Genomic DNA, 27,944 nt, shown 5'->3' with positions numbered 1-27,944 from the left:
ATATCGAAGAAAATAACCATCTAACTTTACAATACTTTGAGTCAATAACATCACCAGAGACAAGAATTGGGCAAATTAGTTGGTTTTATTAAAAAACATTAAATCTATCATGCTTTTCTCATTCTCAAAATATTTCCTTTTTTTTGCAACAGTACGGAATAAAGTAAACACTATTAAAGGAGGAATTTGAGTAAAGCCCTTGAATAGACAAAGAAGAGTAAAGTTAATTAGTCATACAATCAAGATGTGAGAAAGAGCCATTGGAAGCAACAGACTTAGGTCAGAAGTGAACATTTGTGAGCAGCCATATGGTTTCAAGCCAATAAGTAGTACTACAGATGCAATTTTTGTCTTAAGGATGCTGATGTGGCCTCCATGGTCTATGCTGTTTGCATGTGGCATTGTGATTTGCAATATCAGCAGGGTGCACATAGAGGAAAAACTAGAGAGGTGAAGGTATTTACTAGAAAAGAGAGGAATGAAGATTACTCACAGCAAGACAGAATACATGTACGTATGTAAACAAGTGGAATGGTGACATTAGAGGGAGCAGATGTAAAGATATTAGAGGACTTTAGGGTAAACAGTCCAGAACAGCAGAGAAAATGCATAATAGGGGAAGAAGTGTGCGCAAACAGGTTGGAGAGGGTGGAGAAAAATATCACTTGAGACACATGATAAGAGGGTATCAGCAAGAATGAAAGGAAAGGTGTAAAAGACAGTGGTGAGACCAGCGATGTTGTGATTTAGAGACAGTACTAATGAGAAAAAGACAGAAGGCAGAACTGGAGGTTGCAGAGCTCAAGATGCTACGGTTCTCTATGGGAGTGACGAAGATGGACAGGATCAGAAATAAGTACATGAGAGGGACAGTTCATGTCAGGTGTTTTAGAGATAAGGTTAGAGGGCAGATTGAGTGGGTTCAAACACTTTCAGAAGAGAGACAATGAATATATCGGCAGAAGGATGCACAGGCTGGAGCCACCATGCAGTTGAAAGACCAAAGAGGAGATTTATGCGGATGTAGTGAATGAGTATCTGAAGTTAGTTAGTGTGAGGGTAAAGAATGCTGAGAATAGGATTAAATGGATGAAAATGATTCATGAAAATGAGTGGAAACTGCTTCAGGAAAAAGCTAAAAGAAAAGAAGAAGTAAAGATAAAAAATTAACAATAAAAATAAATAACTATATAACAGACCCTGCATGATATATTCTGGTTCTGTGAAAAAATAAAAAGATTAAACTATTTAACATTGTTTAACGCTTCACATTTTGACATGTTATACCCACAAAGTTCAATATGTTTTACTGTGACTGCATATTAGAGCTTAATTTATATTAAAAATATATACTAACTAGCTATAAAATAATTTAAGTTTTGACGATCTGCAAAAAAATATATAAAAGAATCAGAATCATGTTTTTCTACGTGTGTGTATGTTTCAATTACAACATTTTTGTTTGTCAACTTGATGTGGAAAAAATGGACACGTACAGGATGCAGGGTTTCCCCCAGAAAACTTGTTAAGCTCGGTGGTCGGGGAACCAAGGCGGCCCACCGGCGGTCCACCATGTTTTTGTATTAAAAGATGTTAAGTTGACAGGAAAAGTAAAAATATTACAGGATAAAATATATGTTACGGGAAAACATCGCCAGTGAAACGCTATCTAAACCCACAACCAGTCTCAAAAACAACAAATAAAAAAATACAATTAAAATGAATATCAATTATTTGCACTTTTTAAAATCCAAATTAAAAAAAAGTGCTTCTAGTAAAGCATGGCAGGCCGCCAGGCTTATAATACACTGGGGGAAACCCTGGGATGTGAACACATAGAAACATGATTGTGCATGATGTGACAACTGGGTGCACAGGGTCTAACAGTTTACATAATTATTTCAGTTTGTGTTTAATATGTCATAAGCCTGTGTTGCAGAACATCAATAAATGTCTAGGTCAGAGGTGAGGTTATCCTACTTACTACAATGTTGTCTGCAGTCTGCATCATGCATGTGTTAGATTAGATTAGTTGCGTCAAGGTTTACTGCTGCAAGAATCAAACGAACCTTTTTACAAGCACAACATTTTCAAGCATTTGTTCTGTACATCCACCTATACCCATGTAATCTACCTGGTCCTTCCAGCTGCTGCTTGATGAAATGTACAGCTTCCCCGAGGTCAGCTTTAAAGCTCCAGCTTTTGGTGATAATGTGACTATAATTCTTTCCTAGACTGAAATGAAACGAAATGAGATCGGTTTTGTCCATTACTATCACTATCAATGATAATAATAACTAATGACATTATTAAGTCGCGGCAACGACTTATGATTTTTATTTTTATTGTACCATGTCACCAGTAAGTCGACGACTTGAACAGCCCAACAGGAAGTTATTGATGTTTTGACCAATCAGAGGGAAAGACCGGAGCTGGAAAGAAGGTGCGCTTCCCCAGCAGCCTGTAGCCACGTTAGCCCAGTCACTAACCTGGAGCTGGTCAGCCATCCACAACTTGCTGCGGACGCGTATAGGCAGTGTTTTGTTGTTGGTTTTTTTAGCATGAGACAAACCCGCTAATGAACTAGCTAACACTATGTGCTGAAGACACAAGTAGAGATGTTTTATAGGCTACACTGGCCACCAAGGACCTACCTGGCTGCCCAGTCTACCGACTGACAGCTGTCACCTAGCTGCTTAGCTTGGGAGCTAGCTAGGTGAGCTAACGGCTAACTGGGGATTTTTTTAGGCAGGCTCTCAGCCAGGCTAGTATAGTCAGCCGGTGTTGGTGTCGCTCCAGACAGAAAACAATGACTTCTTGAACATTTGACTCCGCCTGTTGGTCAAACCATGAGTTAGCAGAGGCTCTTCAGACAACAGTATTTGGCATTATTTCAAGCTAGTTCAGCTATTTTCTAGCTTCAAGGTAGCTCACTGCTATCATTCAGTTATTAAAAAGCTACTGCAGGAGGAAAACACCGGTTCCTCCGTGGATTGGGACCTACTATAACTTGCTGTCGGCGTTGTTTCGATTCTGAACTATTTTTTGGACTTCGGCCTACTTTCGATAGCATCTGGGTGAAATGAAGAAATTTTTTGACTCTCGTCGGGACTTTGCGGGCTCTGGGCCTGGTTCGGGAGCTGGTGGAGGAGGCACTGGTTCTGGCGGCGGCGGGAGCTTTATTGGACGGGTCTTCAGCATCGGAAGATATCAAGTGACTGTCGAGGAAATTGTTGCAGAAGGTGAACTACGTGTCACTTAGCTACTCTTGATTCATTATCTAAAATATGAAAGTGAGGTATTAGCACAAGACATCTTTATCTTTCGGAAATTGATTTGGTTGCAATCCTGCTCTTTTTTTGTCAAAACTGTTGACTCAGATACATTTGCCTGAATAGCCATACTTGCATGTGAAACAGTAACAATCGTTTAAATTGTTGTGGCCTAGATAATTTTCCAAATTGAACTGAGAGAAACAGGACCTAAGTGAATTTTCAGCGAGGTTCTAAAATATATATCCAAGTTTCTTTGTGATATTTACAAATTCACTTTCTTGATGCTCAGATTTAGGGAACCATAGTCACTCTAACATTGTCTGTGTACTAAAACATCACTGGGAACCACTGTTGAACAGCTGAGATCTACTATTTCTAAGTGAATAATGGAAAAAAAAAATATTTGCAACTTCTTGATAGTCTTAAGCATGGGATAGTTAACAAATCTTTGAAAGTTATGCCATGTTGTTCCATGGTTGCTTGTCTTTGCATTGAGAATCTACGATTCTTTGTTAGCTAAGAGGGCCTGTGACTAAATAATACATGAAAAAAGACTGATTAATTTATCAGTGCTCTCCTGTAGAAAGGCCCCATCTGTTTGGACACCGTTTGGTTTTATAACCTTTGCTTTTAACAGACAGTGTGTAGTATGCTTTTCTAGATTCTCCTTTGTATTAACTCAATATTTTTCAGTCACAGAATTTTGCCCTTTTACTCATTCATTTCTGTTAAATCTGTTACACATGGTAACATTAATAAACCTGCATCCACTTGTTAGTGTTTCAAGACAGTACAGTTGTTCACGCTCAGTTGATCTATGGGGCCGTTTTTGGCATTTCTTTGTGTCATGTTGTTTGTAAACTGTATAGTAATTGAAGGGCCATGTGATATGCATCATCCCAAACCCCAGACTGTAGTCACTGGAATGCCATACTATTAGTGACAACATTTTATTCATAACTTCGAGATGTGTATTCAGGGCCTTGAAAGACTTTACAGTTGCAGATACATAATTGTTGTCTAGATTAGTTGTCCTTTTTACACATTTACATGGATTTGCTGCCGCACCTGTGCAGGAGATTGAATGGTATTATCCTGACAGTCGGTTACGTCAGGAGGCAGTGGCTATTTGTAGATGTACTTATTCATTTAGTCACACAGTCTACTGTAAACATAGACCTTTGCTACATGTTGCTTAAGAGGGCTTTGCAATCCTTCTAATTTCCAACATGCACCTCAGATTGGACAGCCAAGACAGCGGGGGTTACGCTGTCATTACTCTTAACCTCTCTCACACGTCTCAGTAAATACTAGAGCTGCACAAAATAGTGCAAGTAGATTAACATCACATTATCAGTCTTTATTAATGTCGCAAGGGATTATTTGAAATTCATTAATGGTTTCATGAGCTCATACTTTGCATGCAAATGTTTTTTCGTTATTATTTTGGATATTCTCACAACTGTACAGGTCTACAGATAATAGTGCCCGAGATAGTGAGTCATAAAAGTGTTGGAAGCACAAAAGAGAGACAGAAGTGAAATGTACATTTACTGAAAATGATACTGTCATAATTTCTTTACCAAATAAAGTCAGTGTCACATGATGATGGACACTAAGTTTCACTTTTAAGGCCTCTAAGATATTATTTTCTGTCATTTCTATGGTTTAAAGTTTTCCTAATGAGACACCAGAGTTTTGTCAGGCTACAGGGAATTTAGAGAGTACCCTCTCCCCATCTGCACACTGCCAGTGAGCTGGTTGAAAGAAGTATCCTACACTTTTCATTTGCTAGGGAAAATGACAAAAAATAATACTTATTTGTGCTGTGAGCACCATGCCTATGATTGTAGGTTACCTGTTAGGACAGATAACCCAACTAATTTGTGAAACTAATTAATTTGAAGTCTGAATAAAATCAAAATAATGGTAAAATAACCAAAATAACCTTATAATGCAGATAGTGGTATCTGCATTATAAGGTTATAAGGTTATAATGCTATCTGCATATACGTTTATTGTTCCCAGTTAACAATAATTTCCCTTTTTGATGTTGCTACTCTGTGTAAATTTTCTGCATCTTTTTGTTAAATTTCCAGTCACTGAAATCAGACCAATCACAGTCAGGTTGTTCCTCCAAATTAAACCATGCAAAGTGGTTAACCTATTAAAAGGTTGTTAAAATTGTTCTTGCTTCCCACTACCCCAATTTCTGTAAAAGTACAGATGGCTGAAATGTAGCTTCACGCTGTGCTAATGAAACATGAGGCCGCCTGGTCACGTGGAAGAGTCTTTGGCTTTGTGATGCCAGATGAATGAGTCAGTGTTGGGCATGGCTCTACCACAAACTGTGTGAAGGAAAAATTGTTCTGAAGCTCTGAAGTTACAACAAATATATACAATTTATCATTAATGCTGCTGTGCTGTCTAAGACTTGAATTGCATAGTCTAAGATTGAACTGGTGAGCTAAAATACCCGTACTTGAGTGAAAGCTGAAGACTTCAATAATATAAATGACACCAATCAGGCATAACATAAAGACCACTGGCAGATGAAGTGAAAAACAGCAATTATCTTTTCATCATTGCAATAACCTGGACGCCCTTTAAATCGAGCATCTGTTAGACGGACTGAACAAACACTTCTGATCCACTTCTGCTTCACAGTGGTTTATGTGCTTTCTTTCATGCTCTTTTATGCACTTTTATCTGTATTTGTTGAGGGTTGTAATTCTGTGAGAATGTTTGTTGATGGAGCCCTTGTCAAGGATGAATTTCTGTCACCAGCCGGACATATCGTAAAGGTTTTCTACATGAGGGCCTGCTGCTGCTAACATTGTAGGACCAACTGGAAGGGACCCATTGAGACCCAGGAGTCTTAATGGGTCAGGACTGTTTTAGCAGCAAAAAGAGTCATAATGTTATGCCAAATTGGTCTTTACTTGTTTTTTGCTTTTGCTGTTTGCTCTGACTGGCTTTCATTGGTTAGCTGTGCAAAACTTCAAGGAATATGTTTGTTTGTTTATTCATCCATTTACTTTAGAGATTGCAGATGCTGACTCTTCACAAATGAAGACTTGGCTTCTAAAATAATGTATTTAGAAAGCTGTGTCTGAGCTCAGGATTTCTCAGAAGGATGGCTGCTGTTCTTGAGTTTAATGACATACTGACAACTTGCACAGAACATTTAATTGCCCGACTGCAAAATCAAGACCTGCTTTGAGGAATATCCAAAATGTGACTGAAATGCACTTTACTTGCAGATTTGTTACAAACTAATATTGTGAGAGGCTACATTTTAGGGGTTTTTTTGTTTTTTTTTACTATGTGAGGCCTATCACACATTGATCAAATATTTCTTTGGCTTTTAATTTACGATTGTTTCCAGCAGCAGCATTTATCAGCAAACTTTTGTTGCTACACTGGAATTTACCGGTATTCACATGAGTTTCATAAATCAGATGTGGAACTTTTTGTGCCCAAGTCTTCACTTGTTTTTGATCAGTGAGAGTCAACAAGCTACAGACACAAATATGTCTCTGAATCAACTATCTTACCTGCTAACCCAATTTGCATCATGACTGACATGAAAACCAAAGACGTCGATTGCATTTTAATCTTCTTCCTTTTCTTTTTTGCAGGAGGTTTTGCGATTGTGTTTTTGGTGCGAACTCACCAAGGGCAACGTTGTGCTCTAAAAAGAATGTATGTCAACAATGAACATGATCTCAGGATCTGCAAACTTGAGATACAAATTATGGTGAGTAAAAACAAGCAACTTCGAAAGGAATTAGGCTGCTTTCAGGATTTGGCTTCACCGAGTTTTTGAAACAGGTTACAGTTGTTGCATAGACGTAATTGGAGGAGCACCCTACATCTGAATTGCTCAGTACACAAAATGTACACCAAACTTTTGATTTCTAAGCTTATCTGTTTGTCCAGTACCAAACTTGGAGGCCTTTGCCACTTGGGGAAAATACGCAGTTCCTGCAGCCACACCCAGCATGACTAACGGTGGATGGTTATCAGGATTATTTCTGGTTTTTAAACAGCTAAATGAGCTATTTAGATGCATATTATAAAGGCTATTAAAAGTATATTTGTCATTTTTGTTTTTTGTGTGCATGTGCATTTTTTCACCCACAGAGAGACTTGGTAGGCAACAAAAACATAGTTGGTTTCCTGGACTCCAGTATAGCCGCTGTGGGAGCTGGAGATGTGTGGGAAGTCTTGATCTTAATGGACTTCTGCCGAGGTAAATCTGCCCAACCTGCATCACTTTCTGCTTCTGTTTAACTGAATTGTCAATTTCCTTCAGGGGCTCATGGTATCTGATAGCAGCCATGTCAATAGCGCTTTACATTCATTCAGTGCTTAACTGTGCTGTTTTTCATAAAAATTTTTTAGATATTTACCTGTGGTTTTTAAAACACAGAGGATCACAGTTTAGAGTTTTCTTTTTTATTTATTCAACAAAGATTTACTATCTGTTGCAGAAGTTGTAGAACAAAGTTAGTGTAATAAATAATGAAAAGATTTGCCCCTACATTTGAACAAAAAGTTATTACAAACTTCGAAGATGTGACAAAGTGAGAAATGTAAGCTATTTCATAAGATGCGTATTTATAGTGACCAGAAAGATAATGTGTGTGTTTATTTCCATTTATGTAGCAAAGCTCTTATTGGCCTGTTTCTTTTGTAGGCGGGCAGGTGGTTAACCTGATGAACCAGCGATTACAGACCGGCTTCAGTGAAGCTGAGGTGTTGAGGATTTTTTGTGACACATGTGAGGCCGTCGCTCGGCTTCATCAGTGCAAAACTCCCATCATCCATCGAGACCTCAAGGCAAGTTTGACTAATTTGTTTATATGCCTTTGCTACTTGCTGCTAGCTGTTTGTTAGCTGCACTAATTGCTTAATAAAGTTCTTTCACATTTTACATTTTTAAAATAATTTCATTGTCTTTTTTTTTCCACATGTAGGTGGAAAATATTCTCCTGCATGATCAGGGGCACTATGTGCTCTGTGATTTTGGAAGTGCCACAAATCATTTCCAAAACCCACAGACTGAAGGGGTTGCAGTCATAGAAGAGGAAATTAAAAAGTATCTATCTTTCAAAGTTCAAGAAATACCTTCTGTCTGTTTTACCGGAGTCCAAAAGCCATTTTTTGTGTTTTTTTCCCCCTTAGATACACCACCCTGTCATACCGTGCTCCAGAGATGGTCAACCTTTATGGTGGAAAAGTCATCACAACAAAAGCAGATATTTGGGTAAGAACTGAGTACTTTTTAAATTATTATTATTTTGAAGGAAATTAACTGCAAGCTTGTTTTTCTTTTCAGTAGACGCCATAAAAATATGTCTGGCCAATATTAATAATCAGTTTTTTTTCTTAGTACTGACCTAACAATTTTGACAATTTCTTCTTTATTATTGTAAAAACTTTAATACCTAAAAGTCAGACTTTTTTTTTATATTTTTGATTGAGATAGAGGTTATGAATCAAACAGAAAACTAATTGATACAAAATTGTCCTGAACAATCTTTCAAAAATCCCTATACTTTCTCAGATTTTTTTGTTATCGGTTGATGCTGTTAAAGACCCCAAGTTGGAGGAGTTATTAGTTTTGATGCATTAAATAAATAAGAGAAAAAAGTTGAATAAGTTAAGTTGAATGTTACTGCCTTTCTAGTAAAATGTCTTGTTTTTTTAGGCTTTGGGTTGTCTGCTCTATAAGCTCTGCTTCTTTACGCTTCCTTTTGGTGAGAGCCAAGTGGCTATCTGTGATGGTACCTTCACTATCCCAGACAATTCTCGTTACTCCCAGGAAATGCATTGTCTTATCAGTAAGTAACCTCATGTTTCACCCTGATAAGTTATGTCAGAAACTCCTCAAATGTGTATAAGCCAGACTGCTCATATGCTTTACTAAAAATTTGCGTCCCTTGTTTGTGAACTTCTCAGGATACATGCTGGAACCTGATCCTGACAAGAGACCAGATATTTACCAAGTGTCCTACTTTGCCTTCAAACTGGCCCGGCAGGAGTGTCCTGTCCCAAATCTGCACGTAAGTCAGCATGACAGGAGTATGACAGATAAGTTGCTTTATAACTTTGCTTATTTTTCTCTAATAATTTTTATTAAGCTCAAATAATGAACAGTGTTGATTGAGCCTGGCCAGTAATAATAAATAACACACAGCCATATCATAACCCAGTTGTTATTTTCTGGTAGTTTTCTGGCAGTGATGTTGGCTTTAATTGTCTTTTATCGTCTTTCTTTTACAGAATTCCTCAATTCCTTCAAAACTTCCTGAGCCTATCCGAGCCAGTGAAGCAGTGGCCAAAAAGAGTCAAACCAAAGCCAGGTGAGTGGGAGACAAAATAAAATACTTTGAATTATTGTGGTGAACCTTTTGGAGCTATATGTACTTTTTTTCTAACATGTGTCTTCCTTACTTGAATTCTCACAACAGATGTGATCCACTTGTCATTGATTAATCTGTTTACATTTCAGCTTTTGTTGAGCTGTGGTGATACAGTTGACACACTCAGCTGTGTCTGTGAGCAGCACACTGACGGGCTTTTACAAATACTTTTATTTGAAGCTGTACGGTGTGATTATTCTAAAGAAGAATCATAGATTTGATAGCCCTGCTGATACTTGATTTTTATTTTACTTTTCACTCTCTCTGGATGAGTTTAGTAACAACTAAAACTGAAAAGATTTGCAGCACATCTCTTCTACTTTTCTGTAAGGCAAGAGTTGAGCTCATTATGTTTTTGTTCGACATGTACCGTGAAGCATATCACAAGGTGTTCAAATCAACACCATGCAACTGAGAAAAAGGATAAGGAATAAGAAATTTTCTCACTATGTTCCCTCTTTTTTTATTTTTTCCCCTAGGCTAACAGACCCAGTTCCAACTACAGAAACCTCTATTGCACCTCGACAGCGACCCAAAGCTGGCCAGCCACAGTCGCAGCCTTTATCAGGCATTCTTCCAATCCAACCAGCTCTCACCCCACGCAAGAGGCCTAATGTGGCGACAGGAACACCGCCTGCTTTTGGTACAATCTGCTTTGTTGTATTGTTGGTTAGACTACTATTTAGCACTGTTAGTTCAAAATGCATCTAACTTTGTTGGATGTGATGTATTAAAGATATTAAGTTTAGACAATTGTATTCTTACTTAAAATAGCTCTTTTTGTCATCAATTTTTTCAACATTGTGAAAAATATAAAGACTATTTAAAGAGTTTTTGGGGGCACAACCTGCTAATAAACACACACAGGAAGTTTAAGTAGTTGTGCAAAATGTCTCAAGTCAAGATAAATGACCTAGTTGCTTTTTATTATTATTATTATTATTATTTTTGTCCATACGAGCGGCAGGAATCAATGCCGCAGCTGCTGTTCAACCTGCACAGCAAGCTTCAGCTGTACAGGCTGCTCATCAACTAACGCAGACGAGCAACAAGCAGCCACAGCCTACGGCACATCAGCAGGTCCTCATGAAGACACAGCAGGCCTCACCCTTCCTAATCCCTCACAATAACCAGCAGGTAGGAATCCTCCCACTGCCTGAATGGAAATTCAGTTTGACTGCCTTGTATCCCCCGGAACAACTTTTAATCACAACTGTGTAAATATGACACATTATATAATATATAAGTAATTACCAGCTAAAATAAAGTGTTATCACAATATCAATATATGCAATATTAGAATTGCAAAGAGCTGCTTGAACTGAAATAAATGGTAGCTAATTAAATGTTACCATGACAGTGGTACCTTTGGTAATGCTTGTGGTTTATTGCAGCAGAAAATGTTTCACAAGGGAAATAAGATGTTTTGTTGCCAAATATGAATATAGAGAGATACAGCTTATTCAAAAACCTCTTTGGTAAAATGTAAATCATAGATGCATTTTTTTTCCAGTAGCTGTAATTTGCTGTGTCCATATTTGCAGGAACCCTAATTAGAAAGACATTTGCATCGTTTAGTTTTGTATTTATGTGCTTATCCCAACTCATATCGCTATTATAACATTTATGACATTTTACTGATATCGTGCAGCCGCACGGAATAAGATGCTGTCAAAAACAAATAGTGTAAGCCTTCATAATATTAAATTAATAATGTTATACAGAGAGGATCACTCAAAGTTATTGGTGATTAAAATCAGTTCTACCAGTTATGGCATCATGGCTCGAATGAAACTTTTTAAAATTACTCTTAATATTTAAACCCATGGAAACAGAGTGGTCCATTTATATTTCAGTGTGATGTTAGTTAGTTATTAAAACCTTCCACGATGTAAAACTGGAATTTCCCTTTGTTTTTTCACAAGTGATGAACAATGGTATGACATTAAGCCTTTCTCATAATTGGTTGTGTGGTTATTCCAATCGACCACAGAACCTGCAGCACCAACAACAAACACCCTCCCATGCATCTGCTCTGCTGCAGTCCAAAGCTAAACCTGTTTCCCCAGTTTGCGCTCTGCAACTTCAGCAGCAGCATGTAGTCCACGAACCAGCCGCAACTCATCTTGCTCCCATTCCCGAGTCTGCAGTCATTGCTCCTACAGCTGCCCCAGAGGTTGTGGTAACATCGAACTCCTGCTGCTGTTTGCAGCTCTTCGGGTCGGGGCTGATTATTATTGTTATTATGAGGTCATCTCTAACGAATCACATCACGATTTTTTTTCTTCTGTTTTCTTCCTCGTCTTGGGCAGTGAATGTACAGAAATTGAGTGTCAATTAGTGTGTTTAAGTCATGGAGAAATTGTATGGTTTCTTTTCTAGTGTTTTTCTCAACATGGATGTCTATAAATCATAAGTTCTCCTGAGTTTACTTTCAGTTAACTTTTTTCTCTTATTTTTCGTTAATTAATTAACATTCTACTTAATTTTTTACAATATTATACCTTGTTTTTCAATTCATAAATGCAGTTTGTTTTTCTGATCAGTTTTTTGTAATGCATTTACAGCTGAAAAACTGAGAAAAGAAAGGGTGCAGTGACGATAAATTGGAAGAAAAACAAATGAAAGTAAAATGTACAAAAGTTTGAAAAACAGAATTATTTTCTGACACCTGGCTTTTTTTGTCTTTATTTGTTCATTTAATTAACTGAAAGTAAGCAACTTCTTCTTCTCCCCAGAAGTGATTTAATTTCACAGCATGTTTCTTTGATTTGATTTATTTCCTCCAATGATACTTGCCTTATTTTTCCTCTAACTTTGTTTTATGTCTGGGGTTAGATTCTGTTTTGCTTTCCAAGTTGATAGAAAATTTTGTGTTGCCTTTTTGAACCTGACCTTCTGTGTCATTTGCTTCTCACTGCAGACTCCAGGCAGAGAGATGCACAAAGCTGGCTCTTTGACACCTCCTTCATCACCAAAGATGGCCCCAAAAAGCGGCCACAGACGAATCCTGAGCGATGTCACCCACAGTGCCATCTTTGGAGTCCCAGTCAGCAAATCCACCCAGCTGCTCCAGGCAGCCGCAGCTGAGGCCAGCCTCAACAAGTCCAAGTAAGCAGAATAAACTCTTTTCAGCAACCCAGGAATAAAGAGTTCTTTTCATAGCGTAGAGCGAGTCTGGGAGGCCAGAGGGAGTTCATTCATACGGCAGAACGCAACAGTAAGATAAATGTCCCTTTTTACATCCAGAAGAATCGGGCTTTAGTAGCACCAGTTAATTCAGTCTTTAAGCTCGCTTAGTGAGTGGCACACACAAACACTCTACACCTTCTATTCAGTTTCACTTTGCTTGTTTAGCCTCATGTATTTAAACATGTTTGTGTTCCAGATCAGCCAGCACCACTCCTTCTGGCTCCCCCTGCTCGTCCCAGCAGAATGTGTATCATCCAGGTGGTGACGCTCCATCAGCGCTCGCTGCGCCAAATGCTCAGCCTGGCTGGAACCCCTTTGGAGATGATAACTTCTCCAAGCTAACTGCAGAGGAGCTACTCAACAAAGACTTTGCAAAGCTATCGGAGTGTAAGTTTTGTACTGCAGCAAGTACATCTACTGGTTGTCATTGATCTAAAACACTGTATTGTTTCTGCACAGCTGCTCAGCCTGGTGAAATAGACCTCACCTCCAGTGAAAGTCTCATTCCAGAGCTCGGGGCTTTTCCAGGTAAAACGTTACAGTATTCTTCTCTAAGCTATCCAATTACTTTATTATATTACCCAAATGTTTTCTTTGAGATTTTACTGTGAATGGGTCTGTGTGTCCAGCAGTATTAAGTGGCGTTGCCAGAGGTGATGGGTAGCAATTTTGTTGTTTATATGCTCTGTTGTTTTTTATGACATTTTGATATATACTCATTTAGTTGTACCTTTCAGTCATTTGTTCTCCCAGTTTTATTTACTCATGTTTTTAATATAAGGTTCTAGTTCTGCTCACTGTACTGTTTGGTCAGGTCTTTGATTCACTCCGACTTTTGGACGTAAATATTGTACAGTGTGGTGTAAAGTTTTAAGACCGCCAGAAACATTGTTTTTCACAGACTTTACTGTTACTCCAATGTTGGATTGTTGTTTTTTATTCAAAATGAATTAATATGTGGACTTCAAATGCTTTTATCTAAAAATGCACTACATTTTTGAAAACTGAACAGGTTTTTAATGGAATTAAGGCTTGGAGAGTTCCTTGGAATATTGACCCAGATGTCAATATTATAAATCCTGAGGTACTTGGTGATCACCTTTGCCTTGTGACGCTGTGTTCCATGCTGGAAACACCTTTGTCCATCACCAAATTGGGGTTATTGTATAAAGTTGCTCTTAGAGTATGTTTGGATTCCACTTTTTATTTATGGCATTTTTTATTCAAAGTTGTGAGAGACTCTTAAAACGTTCTGCATGGAGCTTAATTAGAGAAGACGATGGGCAATCCTGGTTCTTCCTGGTTCTTCATAACATTCCAGCATATTATAAAAGTTTCCTCTTCACTGTATTTGCCGAAACACTTAAACCTCCTTGCTGCCATTTCTTGACAAGCTTTGGTGGCAAAACAATCTTAGTTGAATATTTTTTAGGAGATGAACTCTATTAGGGGCTCTGAAGCTTTATTTTAAGTTCTGGGTGATTTGACAAATTTGCAGATTTGGTTGTTTTTATTAGCAGGAGCATCCTTGCCTGTAATGTCCATTTTATGTGTATTTATGTATTTTCCTTGGAGGTAAATAATGACTTAATGCACCACTCCCTGTTAAAGAAAATTATTCTGCTGCTCTTATTCCATCAGAATGACAGCATATATGTTAGCTGTGGAATTAGCATTATTAGCTTCTCTGTCTGTTTTAAATCTTTCCCTGGAGCTAATTATAAAGTGGTTGAAATTATCCTACCAGGTCATTTTATACCAGCCCTAAATAAAACATAATGCAAATTTTTTTTCCCCTTATTAAATTAATTTTAATTATGTTTTTGTTTCATCTAATCATTCTACTTTACAAGATAAACTAACGCAAACTGCCCTCACCAAAACAGGAGCAGTGAAGTTTGCACACCGTGCTATCATGTTGACGTAGCTCACAGCCTCACAGTGGCTTCTTGTCCTTGTCTATGAATAGACACCTTAGATACAGCTAGATGGCATCTCACATGCAGCTCTGCGCTTTCACTGTTGCATGGCAACGCGCAGGACAAATTCCCTTTTGTTAATTGGATTGCTTTACTGCAGCAAGAGGGCTTACCAGAGCCACGAAGAACAATTGAAAGTTAATTATACCGTCATGTTAAAGTGGTGATCCAGTATGTGAGGCTCTCCTTAGATTAACCTTTGAGCAGTAATCATTTTTGTATGTTTGAACTACTTTGTGCAAGTGCTGTTCAAAGTAATTTTGTTCTATGTAAAGAGGATGTGTTTAATCTTTCACACCTTCCATGACTCATCTGTTAGATTCACACTAACGTTTACTCAGATACCAGTCACAGTCTTAACATTTGCTGATGAGGCAGAAATTCTCTGAGTACCGGTAGTTTTATGGAGCACTTGTTAATATACAAAAAATAGAAAAAACGTTTTATTGTCGCATAATTTCCAGCACCTTTATTTTTTACAAATCAAAGATTTGTGTAAACCTTTTGATACATTTTGGCCTTTTTTCCTCGTAGTCAGGGCAGAAAAAGGTCACATCTGCTGTGTCATTTCCTGAGTCAACACATTCCTTGTGTTAAGGTCTCTTCCACACCCCATTTTGACTCATAGCACTTTACTTGTAAGTATGAGCAGCAGCCACCAATCGGTGGTTTTGTGCATGGATTGCACCCCACTTCGGTTTATGTTGTCCTGATAACAGATGTTTCACTCGATTTAAAATCATTGTGTGTGACATGGAAAGCTATCTTAACAAATTTTACTGTAGGTTCTTGTAATGAAGTGTCATTACTGGGATTACATTTTTTAATATAAAGGAATCGTGCTAAAACATGTTCTTACAAGGTTTGGAGAAAGAGATTTTGTGCCCTAATTTTTTCAGCACAGCATTACTTAGCCATTTGAATGGACAGCACTACTAACTTTGTTGTGTAATGTGTGGCAGTGTTGAGTTGAACTAAATCAATTAAGAGACCATGTAAAAAAAATATGTATTTTTTACTACTGTGCACTAATGTTTCCCCTGTGGACTAAAAAAGTTTTGAATTAAGACTAATGGATGTCTCAAATATTATTCAGACTTTTTGAAAATCAAAATTTTGTGGCCCTCTGTACTTACTGGTACTAACATTTAAATGAATTTACTCACCAAGAATGCACCCGTCCCATACAGAGCCAGCTGATCGTTTGTTCTCAGCCATCCTGTTGGTTAGAATAAATGAGCCATGCCGGGACACGCTGTGACTGTCAAATATGGAGACATGGATGAAATGCTTCCTATTTGCATTAAGTGTTGTATTAGACCTGAGTGAAGTTGGCCCCCCCACCTTCTTCAAATTAGACAAAATTGGTGTCAATCAACTCGGCTACGTTTGTGCTGGTTTGTGCAGCAAAGATTTTTGTTTGTGCCGCTATCATTTTAAAGATATAAAGAAATGTTTTTAGAGGTCATCAAAGGTCAACCAGCCCCCCCACCTTCTTCAAATCAGACGAAATGGGTGTCAATCAACTCGGCTACATTTGTGCTGGTTTGTGCAGCAAAGATTTTCATTTGTGCAGCTATCATTTTAAAGATATTAAGAGGGCTGGTTGACCTTTGATGACCTCTAAAACATTTCTTAATATCTTCAAACCCGAAGCAGCACAAACAAAAATCTTTTCTGCACAAACGAGCACAAACGTAGCCGAGTTGATTGACACCCATTTCGTCTGATTTGAAGAAGGTGGGGGGCTGGTTGACCTTTGATGACCTCTAAAAACATTTCTTTATATCTTTAAAATGATAGCGGCACAAATGAAAATTTTTGCTGCACAAACCAGCACAAACGTAGCCGAGTTGATTGACACCAATTTTGTCTAATTTGAAGAAGGTGGGGGGGCCAACTTCACTATGAGCACAGCTGAGTGCTTCAGTTAAATCAGAAAAAAAAACTCTTTCTGCAAACTGTACTTTAATGTTCAGCTGTTTTGGATTCGAATTTGATAAAACTTGCTGAGGAGGACTTTCTTCCCATAAAGCAGGTCTTGATCCAGTCAGCCAGCTCCCTCTAACAGCATCTCGGAGCCACCTTCTGCCCAAAGACTAAGTCGGTGCCACTGGACTTTAGCTGTTTAGATTTTGTTCTGACTGTAGATACAAACATGTTTTGTAGGACTGCTATTACTCAGTCATTTGCAGATCATCTCATATGCATTTAGTGGATTGTCATCTTCTTCTCGCTTTGACAGAAGAAGCTAAAAAGAGGTGGGCTTTTGTCATACTAATACTCCAGGGAAACAGGAAATAGTGGGCAACTAATTGAAAAGTAATTAGACACTGAGATCCACTTGAAAAAGTGAAGCATAAAAGTGAAAATGCTTTGCTTACTTTTGGATTTTTAAGTTTGCCAATCATTTTGGTAAGCTTTTCTTTTTTGTCATTTTCTGGAGACGTTTCAGGATAAGCTTATGCTTCAGTGATTAGAAGGACTAACTGGTTTTGTGGCTTACACTACACAATGTGTTGAGATTGCTGTAACTTTAGTTTTGTCTCGGAGTTGAAAATGTAAAAATATTTTATTGCTTGTCATCTCTTGGATATCTATAGATGTGTAGTGTCTTCAGTTTGGCATTACTTTAACAAAGTCTAAAGCAATGTAACATTATAATGGAAAATATCTACAACTCCAATATGCATCATAATTGGTAACAGGCCCATACATATATCATGTTGCATTAACTTTCCAACTGGTTTTGAACTTACTGGAAATTCCCCACCCAGCCATAGCCTTTTCTGTCTTTACAGCTGTCTCTGCTCCCTCACTATTTTCTGTTTCTCACTCATTTAGAGAATGTTACAGAGACTGAAGTCCACTGAGTTTTCTCTGCTACTTCCTAACATTTTACCCTTTTCTGTGGCTCCTTAAGTACTTTTGCAAAAAATTTTATGGCCTTCTACTGTCTCCATGCATTTCCTCCAAATTTCACATCTTAGGCTACTGAAACACATTTGAATGTGTTCTTAGCTTCCACCATGAGTTTCAAAGTAAATAAGGCCATCAGTTTGTACCCAACTACATTTATGTTTTCATGTCTATTATTAACAACCATATTTTTTCTGTGTTGGTGTAGCAAAGGCTGAGGTGTGTGTGGATTCCTTGATTCCTGGTTTGGAAGCTCCTCAGCCTCAGCGAAATTCAGGTCAGCCAGAACATATTGCTGCCAGCATGCCAGGTCAGCATTCTGGACCACAGATAAAAAAAAAAAATAACTATAACTTGTGAGACTGAATTATCCAAGGCTGATTTTTAGTCAGAATAGAAAATTAGGAATCTGTTGGGAAAAAATGTTGTTAGCAGTGATGTTTGGCTCTGGGCTTTGGACAGGATGGGTGCTTTAGTGTGGCATTATGACATGGATAAAAATTTTAAGTGTGAATCTTTAAATTTCTTGTAACGCTGTTTTTGGTAGAGATACACTGAGATATTGGCTGATGATGAAAATCTGCCTCTTTAGCCTGATCAGTGAGTCAGAGACTCAAAAAAACAATCTTTTTCTGAGCATAGAACACATCATATGCAAGTACAAATAGGTCTTGCTGACAGCAACATTTTTTGTGTGGAAGTTGTTACTGGGTTTGCTATCTTCTGTATGAGGGAGATCCTTAAAAGTGAAGTTAAAAGAAACAAAATCGAAGAAGCTATTTTTTTTTTGCTGACGAATGCTGACTGGTCATGTAGCAGATTACAGGAAGACTGCAAAGTTACTCTGTTTTATTGTTTGAATTAGTCTACTTCTGTTGCGGACTGAAGTTTTAGAAAATGATGATGGCCTTTTGGAACATATCCAGAGTTGAGCTAAGGACCTGTTTTCTCTTGGGATAAACACAGACTGCTTTTTTGGGAATTCCTAGCCTTGCTAACCATGCTAATACCTAATAGAAGATGCTAAATCACTTCAGCTGCTTGTAGCTATCACTTATAGCTATTAAATCATCAGTGACTACAGGAAGGCTAAAACATGTTTGAATAATGTTCTTCAAATTCTCCTTAAAGAACAATTTAATCTGCAAAAATCACTAAAACGAGGATCAAAAATCAACCTGATTTGTTCATCTTTACTTTTGAGTTATTTATACCTTGTTCCTCAAATCTAAAAAATTCAGCATTCAATATTTAGTCAAAGCAAACATTAATATTTTTTGGAACTAATTTCTGCTGTGTTGCTCTCTATTTTGTTATGCGAGCTTGCTTTACTAACAGACTGCATCTTCCTTTGCTATTCTAACATGTTTATTTTCCTGTGGTCCTTTGGCTACGCTTCAGATTCTTTCACTGGGGAGGCATCTCTGCTGGGCTGTGATTTGCTAACTCATACTTCTGCTGGAAGCCAGCCTGTTTCAGCACTCCCTTCCTCCTTCTCCTCTGGCCCTCCTGGCTGTGGCTCCGGATCCTGTCTGGAGGATCTGCAACCCAGTCAGGCTGCAGGTAAGCCCTTAGTTTTGCACCTGAGTGTGTGCTGGGTATGTGAGCCTGTCACTTAAGTATCTCAGAAAGCAGTACCTTAGGTATGTGTCATAGATAACAGAGTGGATAACAACCTCAGGAACCTTGGCTTCTTTGTTCACACTCTCTAAGCTGTGAAACTTCGATCCTAACACTGACTTCTACATCATCTGTCTCTTTTTTATTTCCACACACACACTACTTTTTTCCTGGCTTGTCTTCCCTCTCTGAATTAACCATTTCCTCCTTCCATTTCTACCTCACTTGTTCTTCCTTCGCCACAGACTCTTTCCTCTTGTCTGGTGGGAAAAAGGGCAATGATGAAGAGTTTGACCCCATTCCTGTGCTCATTCCCAAAAACTCAAATCAAGGTAAGTTGTAAAGAAATTCAGGGATTTCACTCACACCTGGTAAGACCACAAAGATGAATGAGCTGATCCCTAGTTAACTCACTCCAGCTTGTAATAGTGTTACATCAAGGCCCCCAACCCACCGCTCATCAAACTCTCACCTTACCTCTTTTCTTTCCTTCATCCCGAATGTTAAACTGCCATTGTTTCCCGATTTGAAGGTGTATTGGCTATGTATAATTCATCTTGAGACTCGCTTCATATTAGAGCGGAAAGTCCTTACACTCACCTATGATGATGCAGCTGTATAAACATGACCCCAGCTTATTCTTTGCTTCTTTCTCTCTCTGCCTCTGTTCATACTTTTTTTTCCTTTCTGCTCTGCCATCATTTCCTTAATCCTCATCCTCATATCCTTACTCATAATTTTCTTCATACGATCCCCTTTTATTGACTCTTTCTTTTGCTTGTCTTTCAAAACCTCCCTGGGCTCCTCCATGTCCATCTCTGTCTCCTCTTTCTTTCTGGCACATTTTTTCAGGTGGTCACACTCACAGCAACAGTGGCAGTTCAGAGTCCAGCATCCCCAACTTGGCGCGCTCCCTTCTGCTGGTGGATCAGCTCATCGACCTCTAGAGGGGTGGGAGAGGTCGAAGGGGCCGAATGCAATCCTAAAAACTAAATGAAACAAATAAAAAGCGTGTTGGAGAGACAGGCACTTACTGTATAAACCTTTTGAAGTGAGGAAAAGCCAGCATGGATTGGTTCAGTAGAGCCATTCTGTTTATGTGCCTCCTTGGCCTCAACTCCATCTCTAGCAGCGTGATAAGCTGGTTTCATGCATCTCTGCTGGCGTTGACATTTCCACGCTGGTAATTTTGTTTTTCCTTTTCTGTTAATGGCTGAGCATATCATGTCTGCTTCTGTCCTGGCTTCACCATGGTCTTTTTTTGTTTTTTCATGCTTCCTTGTTCTTGCAATAATGTCAATCATTGATTTTTTTTACACCCATGGTGATTGACTGTCATAGCGTGCACTGCTTGGTCCCTGGTGTTTTTTGTTCGTTATCATGGTTGAATCTTGAAAGGACTGTCAGGAACATTCCTGCATGTCAAGAGGTTGTTGAAGAAGTGAAATTGAGAATGATGTAGACCTTATGAATACTGTGATGGAGTCTTTTTTTAATGATTTGGACTGGATCAAACAAGATGGGACATTAAGGAACCACTCAATCATTTACTGCTGCATTGAACAAGTTTTTTTGAGCAATGCAAAAGGGAATTTGTTTTAGTTAATTCAACCCATTGTGTTCAAACAGCTTCAATAGGATTACAGAGCATATAGCCTTAGGAATTTATATCCATTCAGTCCTATTCTGCTGTTCCCATGTGCATCTTTCACATTGAGGTAGATTATAGTGCCTTGCAAAAGTATTTCTATACCTTGAATATGTCAATGTTTTGCTTACATAGCAAAACAACTTTCAGTGTATTTTAAGGGGGATTTTATATTCTACATCAGTACAAAGTTGTATAATTATTGACGTAAATTTAAAATTAAATTTAAAATTATTTCACTAAGAATTGAGGCACTTAGCATCAGAAGTAACTTAGCTGTAAAATTGAGTCATAGATATCCTGTGAAGGACTAAAATGTTGAGTTGAGAATTTTAAAAATTGATTTATTTGACTTGAACCTTTATGTTTGTTCACTACTTTGTGCTGGTTTATCACATAAAATCCCAACACAATACATAGAAACTTATGGTTTTAGCATGTCAGAATGTGGTATAAATGCTTTTCCAATACACTGTATAAGTAGTTGTATGCAGATTTCTTTTTCTGAATAACATAAAGGATGTTACAAATGTTAAAACTACAACAATAATGGTTGTGATCTTTGTCTTTTTAAAACACGAAATGCTTGAACTTTGGCTGACTAGTTTGACACAAAGATGTTCTCCTGATCAGCCTTTTTCATAACATCACGTGTGTATTAATCAAACTGGTGCATTTTCATTTGTATTTTTACATTTTTCCAACTCTAACACTAATGTGAACAGACAAGAACCAAAGTGAAATGAGATTTTGTCATCCTGCTGTTAGCGATTTAACGTTCTGCTCTCAGGGTCAGTATGAGTGAGCAGACTTTTTCAGTAATCATCCTCACACTGAAGGAGGTTTAGTGTAGACACCATCAAGTGTTTGTTTTCTGTGGGACAACCATCTTAACAACAATGACCTACCTGCTCTTAGTCAATTCCCTCTTCCTTACTCATATTTATATGACTAACTTCAGTGCAAAAATATCCTACTGCTCAATTTCACTATTTTTAGCCCTTTTGATTTTAGATAGTTTTATTGTATATTATTTAAAGGCATTTTATCTGTCATAGTGTGAATAATATTCATAGGGATTTAGTAAAACATGTATGAGCGGTCCCATCATTTAACATGTTGAACAATTTATTTAGATTAAACACACATTAATTACAGTGTATTTAGAAGTGTAAATGATGACCCAGCCTGTTCAATTTTCCGTTATTTATTTCTCTCCATTCATGTCGATCATTCAATCAGAGCTTTTGATGTTGATGCACTCAATACATGACATGGTGTGCTTCTGAGTTGTCTGCCCAGATCATATTTTTAGCACTTTGTTCCCATTGTACCACTGATATGTTACTGTTATAGTGACGGCAGATTGTTGTGTTGTGTTATAAGAGATGTTATGATGGAGTATTCTTCCTGATGTCTCTGGAGCACCTTTGGTTCCTCATGACTGCCTGGTTTTATTTATCAAATAATGAAAGAGAGGTGAATGGCAGCTGTACAAAAAATGCATTACATTTACTGACAATCATTGCAGTTTATGTTGTTATATGTAAAGATTCCACCAACTTCTACTTTGAATTATGGCTTTTATTTTGTGAAGGAAGTTTAACTGCATTGTACATTGTAAGCTTATTTTTAAGCGTAGTTTGACCTTGCATTTAACCTAGAACTGCACATTTCTTTCTGTTTTGCCATCACTGCTACAGTTAATGGTTTATGCATAAATCTCTTTAAGAAATCAAGTTTAATTCCTTTCATTCACTGAAAGTCACATGGTTAAGAATCAGCAGTGGTAATTTAACACCCTTTGGAATTGTATTATTCAATCATTTTTGATTGATGCATTTCTATAATACCTAGAGATGCACTCATCAGAATTTTGAGATTTCTGATTCCCAGTTTTTGTAAAACTTTGACGTTGTAGCAACCAGTACCTAAACAGGTAATTATGATAATGCTAAATAATAAACTGAGCTATTGGAAATGTAATAAAGCAAATAACATTATCAATAATTTTAAGAAGTTATGCATCATTTTTATTATCACCAATCAGTAGTATTTAAAAAATCCTCTGTAAATGTAACCACTTTAGCCAGTAATGTAATAATACACAAGTAAGGCCTCATGTCTTAAAAATAACACTTTCTGCAGTTTTTGTACATCATAAATGGGTATTGTAATTTTTATGTAGCATATTCAGTCACTAAAGGTATGTAATATAAAGTACTCTCCTCTCTATCATTGATTTTGTAAAAGCTGATTTAAGATTTATTTGTTGTACAAAATCTTAATCTGCAATATTGCTTATATACTTTTAATTCATATTTTATATATACAAATATTACTATATGTTGTAGTTGCATTACTTGGTGGAGTGTGCCGGAATTCAGAAAAATGATTGCGTGTTTGTTCAGGATTAGATGAAAAAGGAACAAAGAATTGAATAATGTGTTGTTCATTTACTCTCCATGTTGAAAAGGACTACAGCCTGGTTAAAAGTCATTATTAGTAACATATTTTTGGAAAGTTACTACCATAACATATTTTCTATAAAATGGGCAAAATTATTGTCCTTGGCCATTATTACATTAGTTGCTACAAATCTGTCGATGTTTTTTTTCATCACATGGTAGCTATATCATATGAGTGTTTATAGTGAATCTTTTTCAAAATACTAAAATATCTTTTCCTGGTGCCGCAGAATGCTTTAAAACAGAGGTGTCCAGGGGAAATTTGTGGCCCGAGCACTGATTATGTGTGGCCCCCTGACTACAATTTAAGAATGTTAAAAATGTAGCCTGCCACTAAATCTCCAAAGACTGTTTTTATTTGTAAATGGAGGAAGAAACTGCTGAACATATTGAAATCTGAAAATAGAAATGATGAACAATACAAAGTATACATTCTTTAAAATTAATGCCTTTTGATTCCTTTTTAATTTCATAGTAAATAGGACCAGAAATACCTAACGGCTTGTTCTCAAAAGCAGACCTGACTGCACCCAAATCTACATTTGTTAAGTGTATTTAAGAAAAATAAAAACCTGTCAAAATAAAAAAAAATAAACTGTATGCATTTCTTTCAATATTGCAAATGTAAAAATCGTTTCCCTCAAAAATTACTTTATTTCGCTAAAATATTACATGTGTAGTAAGTTGTTGTCCAGAAAAAAAGTCCCAAAATTTATGGGGTCTTTAATAATAACAATTAAAAAAACAAATGGCATCATTGGGCTGTGTTATTTATCACAGCTCAATAACTTGGGCTGTGATCAGTACAAATGTGTTGCATTAGAAAGTATTGGGAGCATTATAAAATAGAGCACTGACTAGTAAAAAAAAATACCAAAACAGGTGCTTGACTTTTAATGGCTTCAACTAACATCTCTGCAAGAACTACCAGCTAACACCTTCTGCCAACACCTCTGAGGTAAGACTCTCCTCGCTCCACTAATCTGTTCTAACCTGTCTGTCCCTATTTTCAGCTTATCTGTGACGATTTTCCTCACTTGTTTCCACAGATTTGCTAACTCCATCTAAACTCACATTTTAAATAATTCTTACTAAAATTTCAAAATACTGCTTTATCCCTGACATGGTTTAGAAGGGTTAGATTGAGACACCTGCAGCTAAATTGTGGAAACATGACTTTTGATAGCATAGTTGCTAAACTTGTCTGTCCTAAGTGGCTTGTTCCTCATAGTAGAGTTTATTTTGTAGTCTTGTGCTGGTTCGTCATCGTTCCGTCCTTTTGATCCGCAGTTGACAGATGTGTAGAGAGAGTTTGTTGGTCACAGGTGTGAAGTAACTCTGAAGGCTGATGGTGTGGTTGACAAAATGTTGGGCTTGCTACTTTCTGGTGGTGTTTGTAATATGTAATGGTTTTTTTTCTTCTTTTGTGTCTTTGTTGTGTAGAAGTACAAGTGGAGAGTAATGGCTACACTATGCTAGAAGAGGGACAGGAGGCTGAAGAGGTTGAAGAAAATGATCCAAATAATGAGGGCTGTGAGCACTCCAGCGATGAAGATGTGGAGAAGGCAGAACTTAAAGAGGAGCAGGAGGGGAGAACAGTCGAGAGCATCGTTGCTGTTCAAGACTGCAGTGGCTCTAGACCTCTACTGATGGACTCTGAAGATGAAGAAGAGCCTGGACCACTGGTAGCTCCCCATTCATCCCTGCCCCCCAACACAGCACCAGCACAACCACCTGCCGCCTTCTGTCAATTGAGGTCTAGCGCCTTTGCTCAGAATAATTCCTGGAATGTAGCAGAGACAGGTGTCACTCCAGATGTCTTCTCCAAAGCCCCCTTCCCGACTTCGCAAGAGGACTCCGCTGATGTTTTTGCCAATGCTCCATTTCCACGTTCCCCTTTTGTAGCTCAGCATCAGCTCGATGTGTTCTCTCAGGCTCCCTTTGGAAAAAGAAAGGAGGTCTTGGCTGCGCTGCCGAAGACCTCGCACCCCCAAGCAGCTGGGGGTCAGACTTTAACCTCTGATCAAGGAGTGCTGGGACAGGTAGCTCAGCAACCGTTCCGCCCTCAAGCTCTGGCCAAATATTCCCGACACTTCGAAGGATCCGCAGCTGAGCAGCCGGTAGCAGCTCCCAGTTTGAGCAGGCAAGCTGTCGGACCGCTTCAATCATGGACGTCAGAAGTTAATGCTGTAGACCCGTTCGTATCTGCACCCTTTCACCTCAAAGCACCGCAGGAAAAGCCCTGAACATTTTTTGCTACATTGCTAACATTGACAACATTGCAATGTACATTGCAAACATTGCTACATTGAGATAGCAATGTAGCAGAGATTTGCACCAATTAATTATGCAAACTGCAACTGGCTTTACTGCATGCTGTCACCAGCGCTGCAGCTGGACTGCAGGCCTTGAACAGATCTCATCCTCAACTTGCTAAAATGAGATCAGGTAGTGCGAGTTTTCCTTCCCCGTCCCTTCCATCCCAGTGTGCATCTACACTAAAAACAATGTTGGGTCAACCATTTGATTGTTTTCCTGTCTACCTCAGGTTGTGAGGGAGTTTGTGCAGGAGCTTTTGCAAAATTCTTTTCTGCACACTTAAGATCGACTGTAAAACTGTGATCTGTTAGCACCCCATACAGTGGTTATCAGAGGGAAACTATTCAGCATCATAATTTCACAGAAGCTTAACAGGTAGTTAAAAACAGATTAGAGAATGTTCAAACCATCTAAATGTCTGTTTCGAGGACCTTTTTAATCTTACTTGACTTGTTAATGAAATAGATGCTGGAAATAGTTTAAACAGACATTTCCATTATTGTGTTTTGACATAAAATCACTTGATGTAATGCAGGATAATTCAATGAAGCAGATCACAAAAATCTTTCTGTAGGTCCCCCCCCAAAAACAAAACATTTTCAACATATTATTCGTGTAGATCCACCTGCTGCATGAAACATGTTTTACCCATCTTAAAGCTGCTTTCACATTTGATTGCACTTGCTTTCAGCACCAAATGCTACTACTGTCTTTGGTGCATAACATCATAATGCAACACTGTATGAAACCTATTACTTCCAAAATGTGCACAAACTGACACATGCAAGTCTGTAAAACTGACGTGAAAATGTTTGACTGTCTTCAGCACTTAATCTTTGTAATTCCAGCCAGGGATTGTAATAAGTGTTGTGCGAGAGCTTGAATAGTGCCTGATTGATGACGTGTCATTTAATTTATATCATTCACTGTTTGAAAATATTTTGTGGTTTTTCTAGTTTATACAATCTTTTACACTAATTGTTTCCCACCACGGCACTTTTTTGGAGAGGGAATCCATGCTGTTTCAACCCAAAGGTTAACTTGTGTTTCTCTGTTTGAAGTTCTCCCCATACAGTCTCACCCAGCCTAAACACATGAAGATTGCACAAAGTAACTGATACGGAGTTAGGGTTCTGTAAGAATGTGTTCTGTCAGCTGTAAAATGAGTTTTGAGTGTTGTTGTACACCTAACCTCTGAAGGACGAGCAGAAAATCCTCTTGGGACAATAAAAAAAGCACTCAGAATACTTGTTATGCTGCACAGTATGCCTTTAAAAATGTCATAAACAAAAATATTAAATGAATGTAAATGAAATTCTGCACACGTTGCCTTTCTTTCTATGTTTTATGCCTGCTGTCAAGTATTTGTGTTCTAACACTTTAGTTAAAATTAGTCAGTTGTCACTTCCAAAGGCCAACTGATCAATCAAGACAGTCCAACTTCATGCCAAAAACTCTCCGTATAAATAAACTGGATTTAATGAAGGTCTGTAACTAAACATTGTGAAGACCATTGAACACACCAGGTAGGCACGAGATGTGGAGAAGATTGTTTAAAAACAATAATCCAAGCTTTGAATATTTCAAAGCACTGAGTTTATCTATAGCACAGCTATAAACCAACCAAAACATGGCCGTGCACCTAAAGGAAGATGGTAGCATAAAATCTCAAACAGCACTGCACCTTCACACCTTACAGTGTTCCAGGGTAATTAAATTTATTTTAAATAGTTTAAGGAAGTATCTATGTTTTTAAATAAATTTTCAATTGAATTTATAGTTGTGTTGTGTGTACTTGTATATCAGTGCAATATTTAAAGTATTATAGATTTTATTTAATACACATAGTTACAAATTTAGTTATGTTATTGCATGTAAAATTATTTGTTGACCAATTTATTTATTGAACTTTGGCACTTTTGCCATTCGATTATTTAAAGGTGTCTCAATACTTTAGCAATATTTGGTTTGGTTAAAAGAAGACTTTAATGACGTCAGGCAGTTTGGTCCTACTTATAATGCGCTTTAATTTTAAGCAAACTACAACTTATACAAACTAGACACTTTCTAGCACTTCGCCTGACTTTCATCTA

At 37.7% G+C, this 27,944-nt stretch overlaps 1 protein-coding gene across 10 annotated transcripts; it reads left to right on the top strand.

The window, feature by feature from the left end:
- Window positions 1–2,429: 2,429 nt before the first annotated feature.
- Window positions 2,430–27,166, top strand: aak1 (AP2 associated kinase 1). Of its 10 annotated transcripts, none has more exons than XM_023344349.1 (19): window positions 2,430–3,242; window positions 6,917–7,035; window positions 7,422–7,530; window positions 7,978–8,120; window positions 8,258–8,379; window positions 8,466–8,547; window positions 8,992–9,124; window positions 9,243–9,346; window positions 9,567–9,646; window positions 10,186–10,349; window positions 10,668–10,843; window positions 11,700–11,882; window positions 12,630–12,817; window positions 13,095–13,285; window positions 13,358–13,426; window positions 18,005–18,106; window positions 19,198–19,359; window positions 19,662–19,748; window positions 20,269–22,802. In XM_023344349.1, the coding sequence occupies exons 1-19, from the start codon at window positions 3,083–3,085 to the stop codon at window positions 20,361–20,363; spliced, it is 2,469 nt and encodes an 822-aa protein (XP_023200117.1). In that variant the 5' UTR covers window positions 2,430–3,082; the 3' UTR covers window positions 20,364–22,802. The 10 variants fall into 10 exon arrangements, with proteins under 10 accessions (XP_023200117.1, XP_023200108.1, XP_023200109.1 ...); XM_023344340.1 differs by lacking the exon at window positions 20,269–22,802 and adding an exon at window positions 24,976–27,166 and having other exon boundaries at window positions 2,431–3,242; window positions 10,674–10,843; XM_023344341.1 differs by lacking the exon at window positions 20,269–22,802 and adding an exon at window positions 24,976–27,166 and having other exon boundaries at window positions 2,431–3,242; window positions 18,005–18,073.
- Window positions 27,167–27,944: the final 778 nt, after the last annotated feature.

The sequence above is a fragment of the Xiphophorus maculatus genome, chromosome 12 (assembly GCF_002775205.1).
Source record: "Xiphophorus maculatus strain JP 163 A chromosome 12, X_maculatus-5.0-male, whole genome shotgun sequence".
NCBI classification, from domain to species: Eukaryota; Metazoa; Chordata; class Actinopteri; order Cyprinodontiformes; family Poeciliidae; genus Xiphophorus; species Xiphophorus maculatus.
Note: the sequence above shows the minus strand (reverse complement) of the source record. Positions and strands in the feature narration are given on the sequence as shown.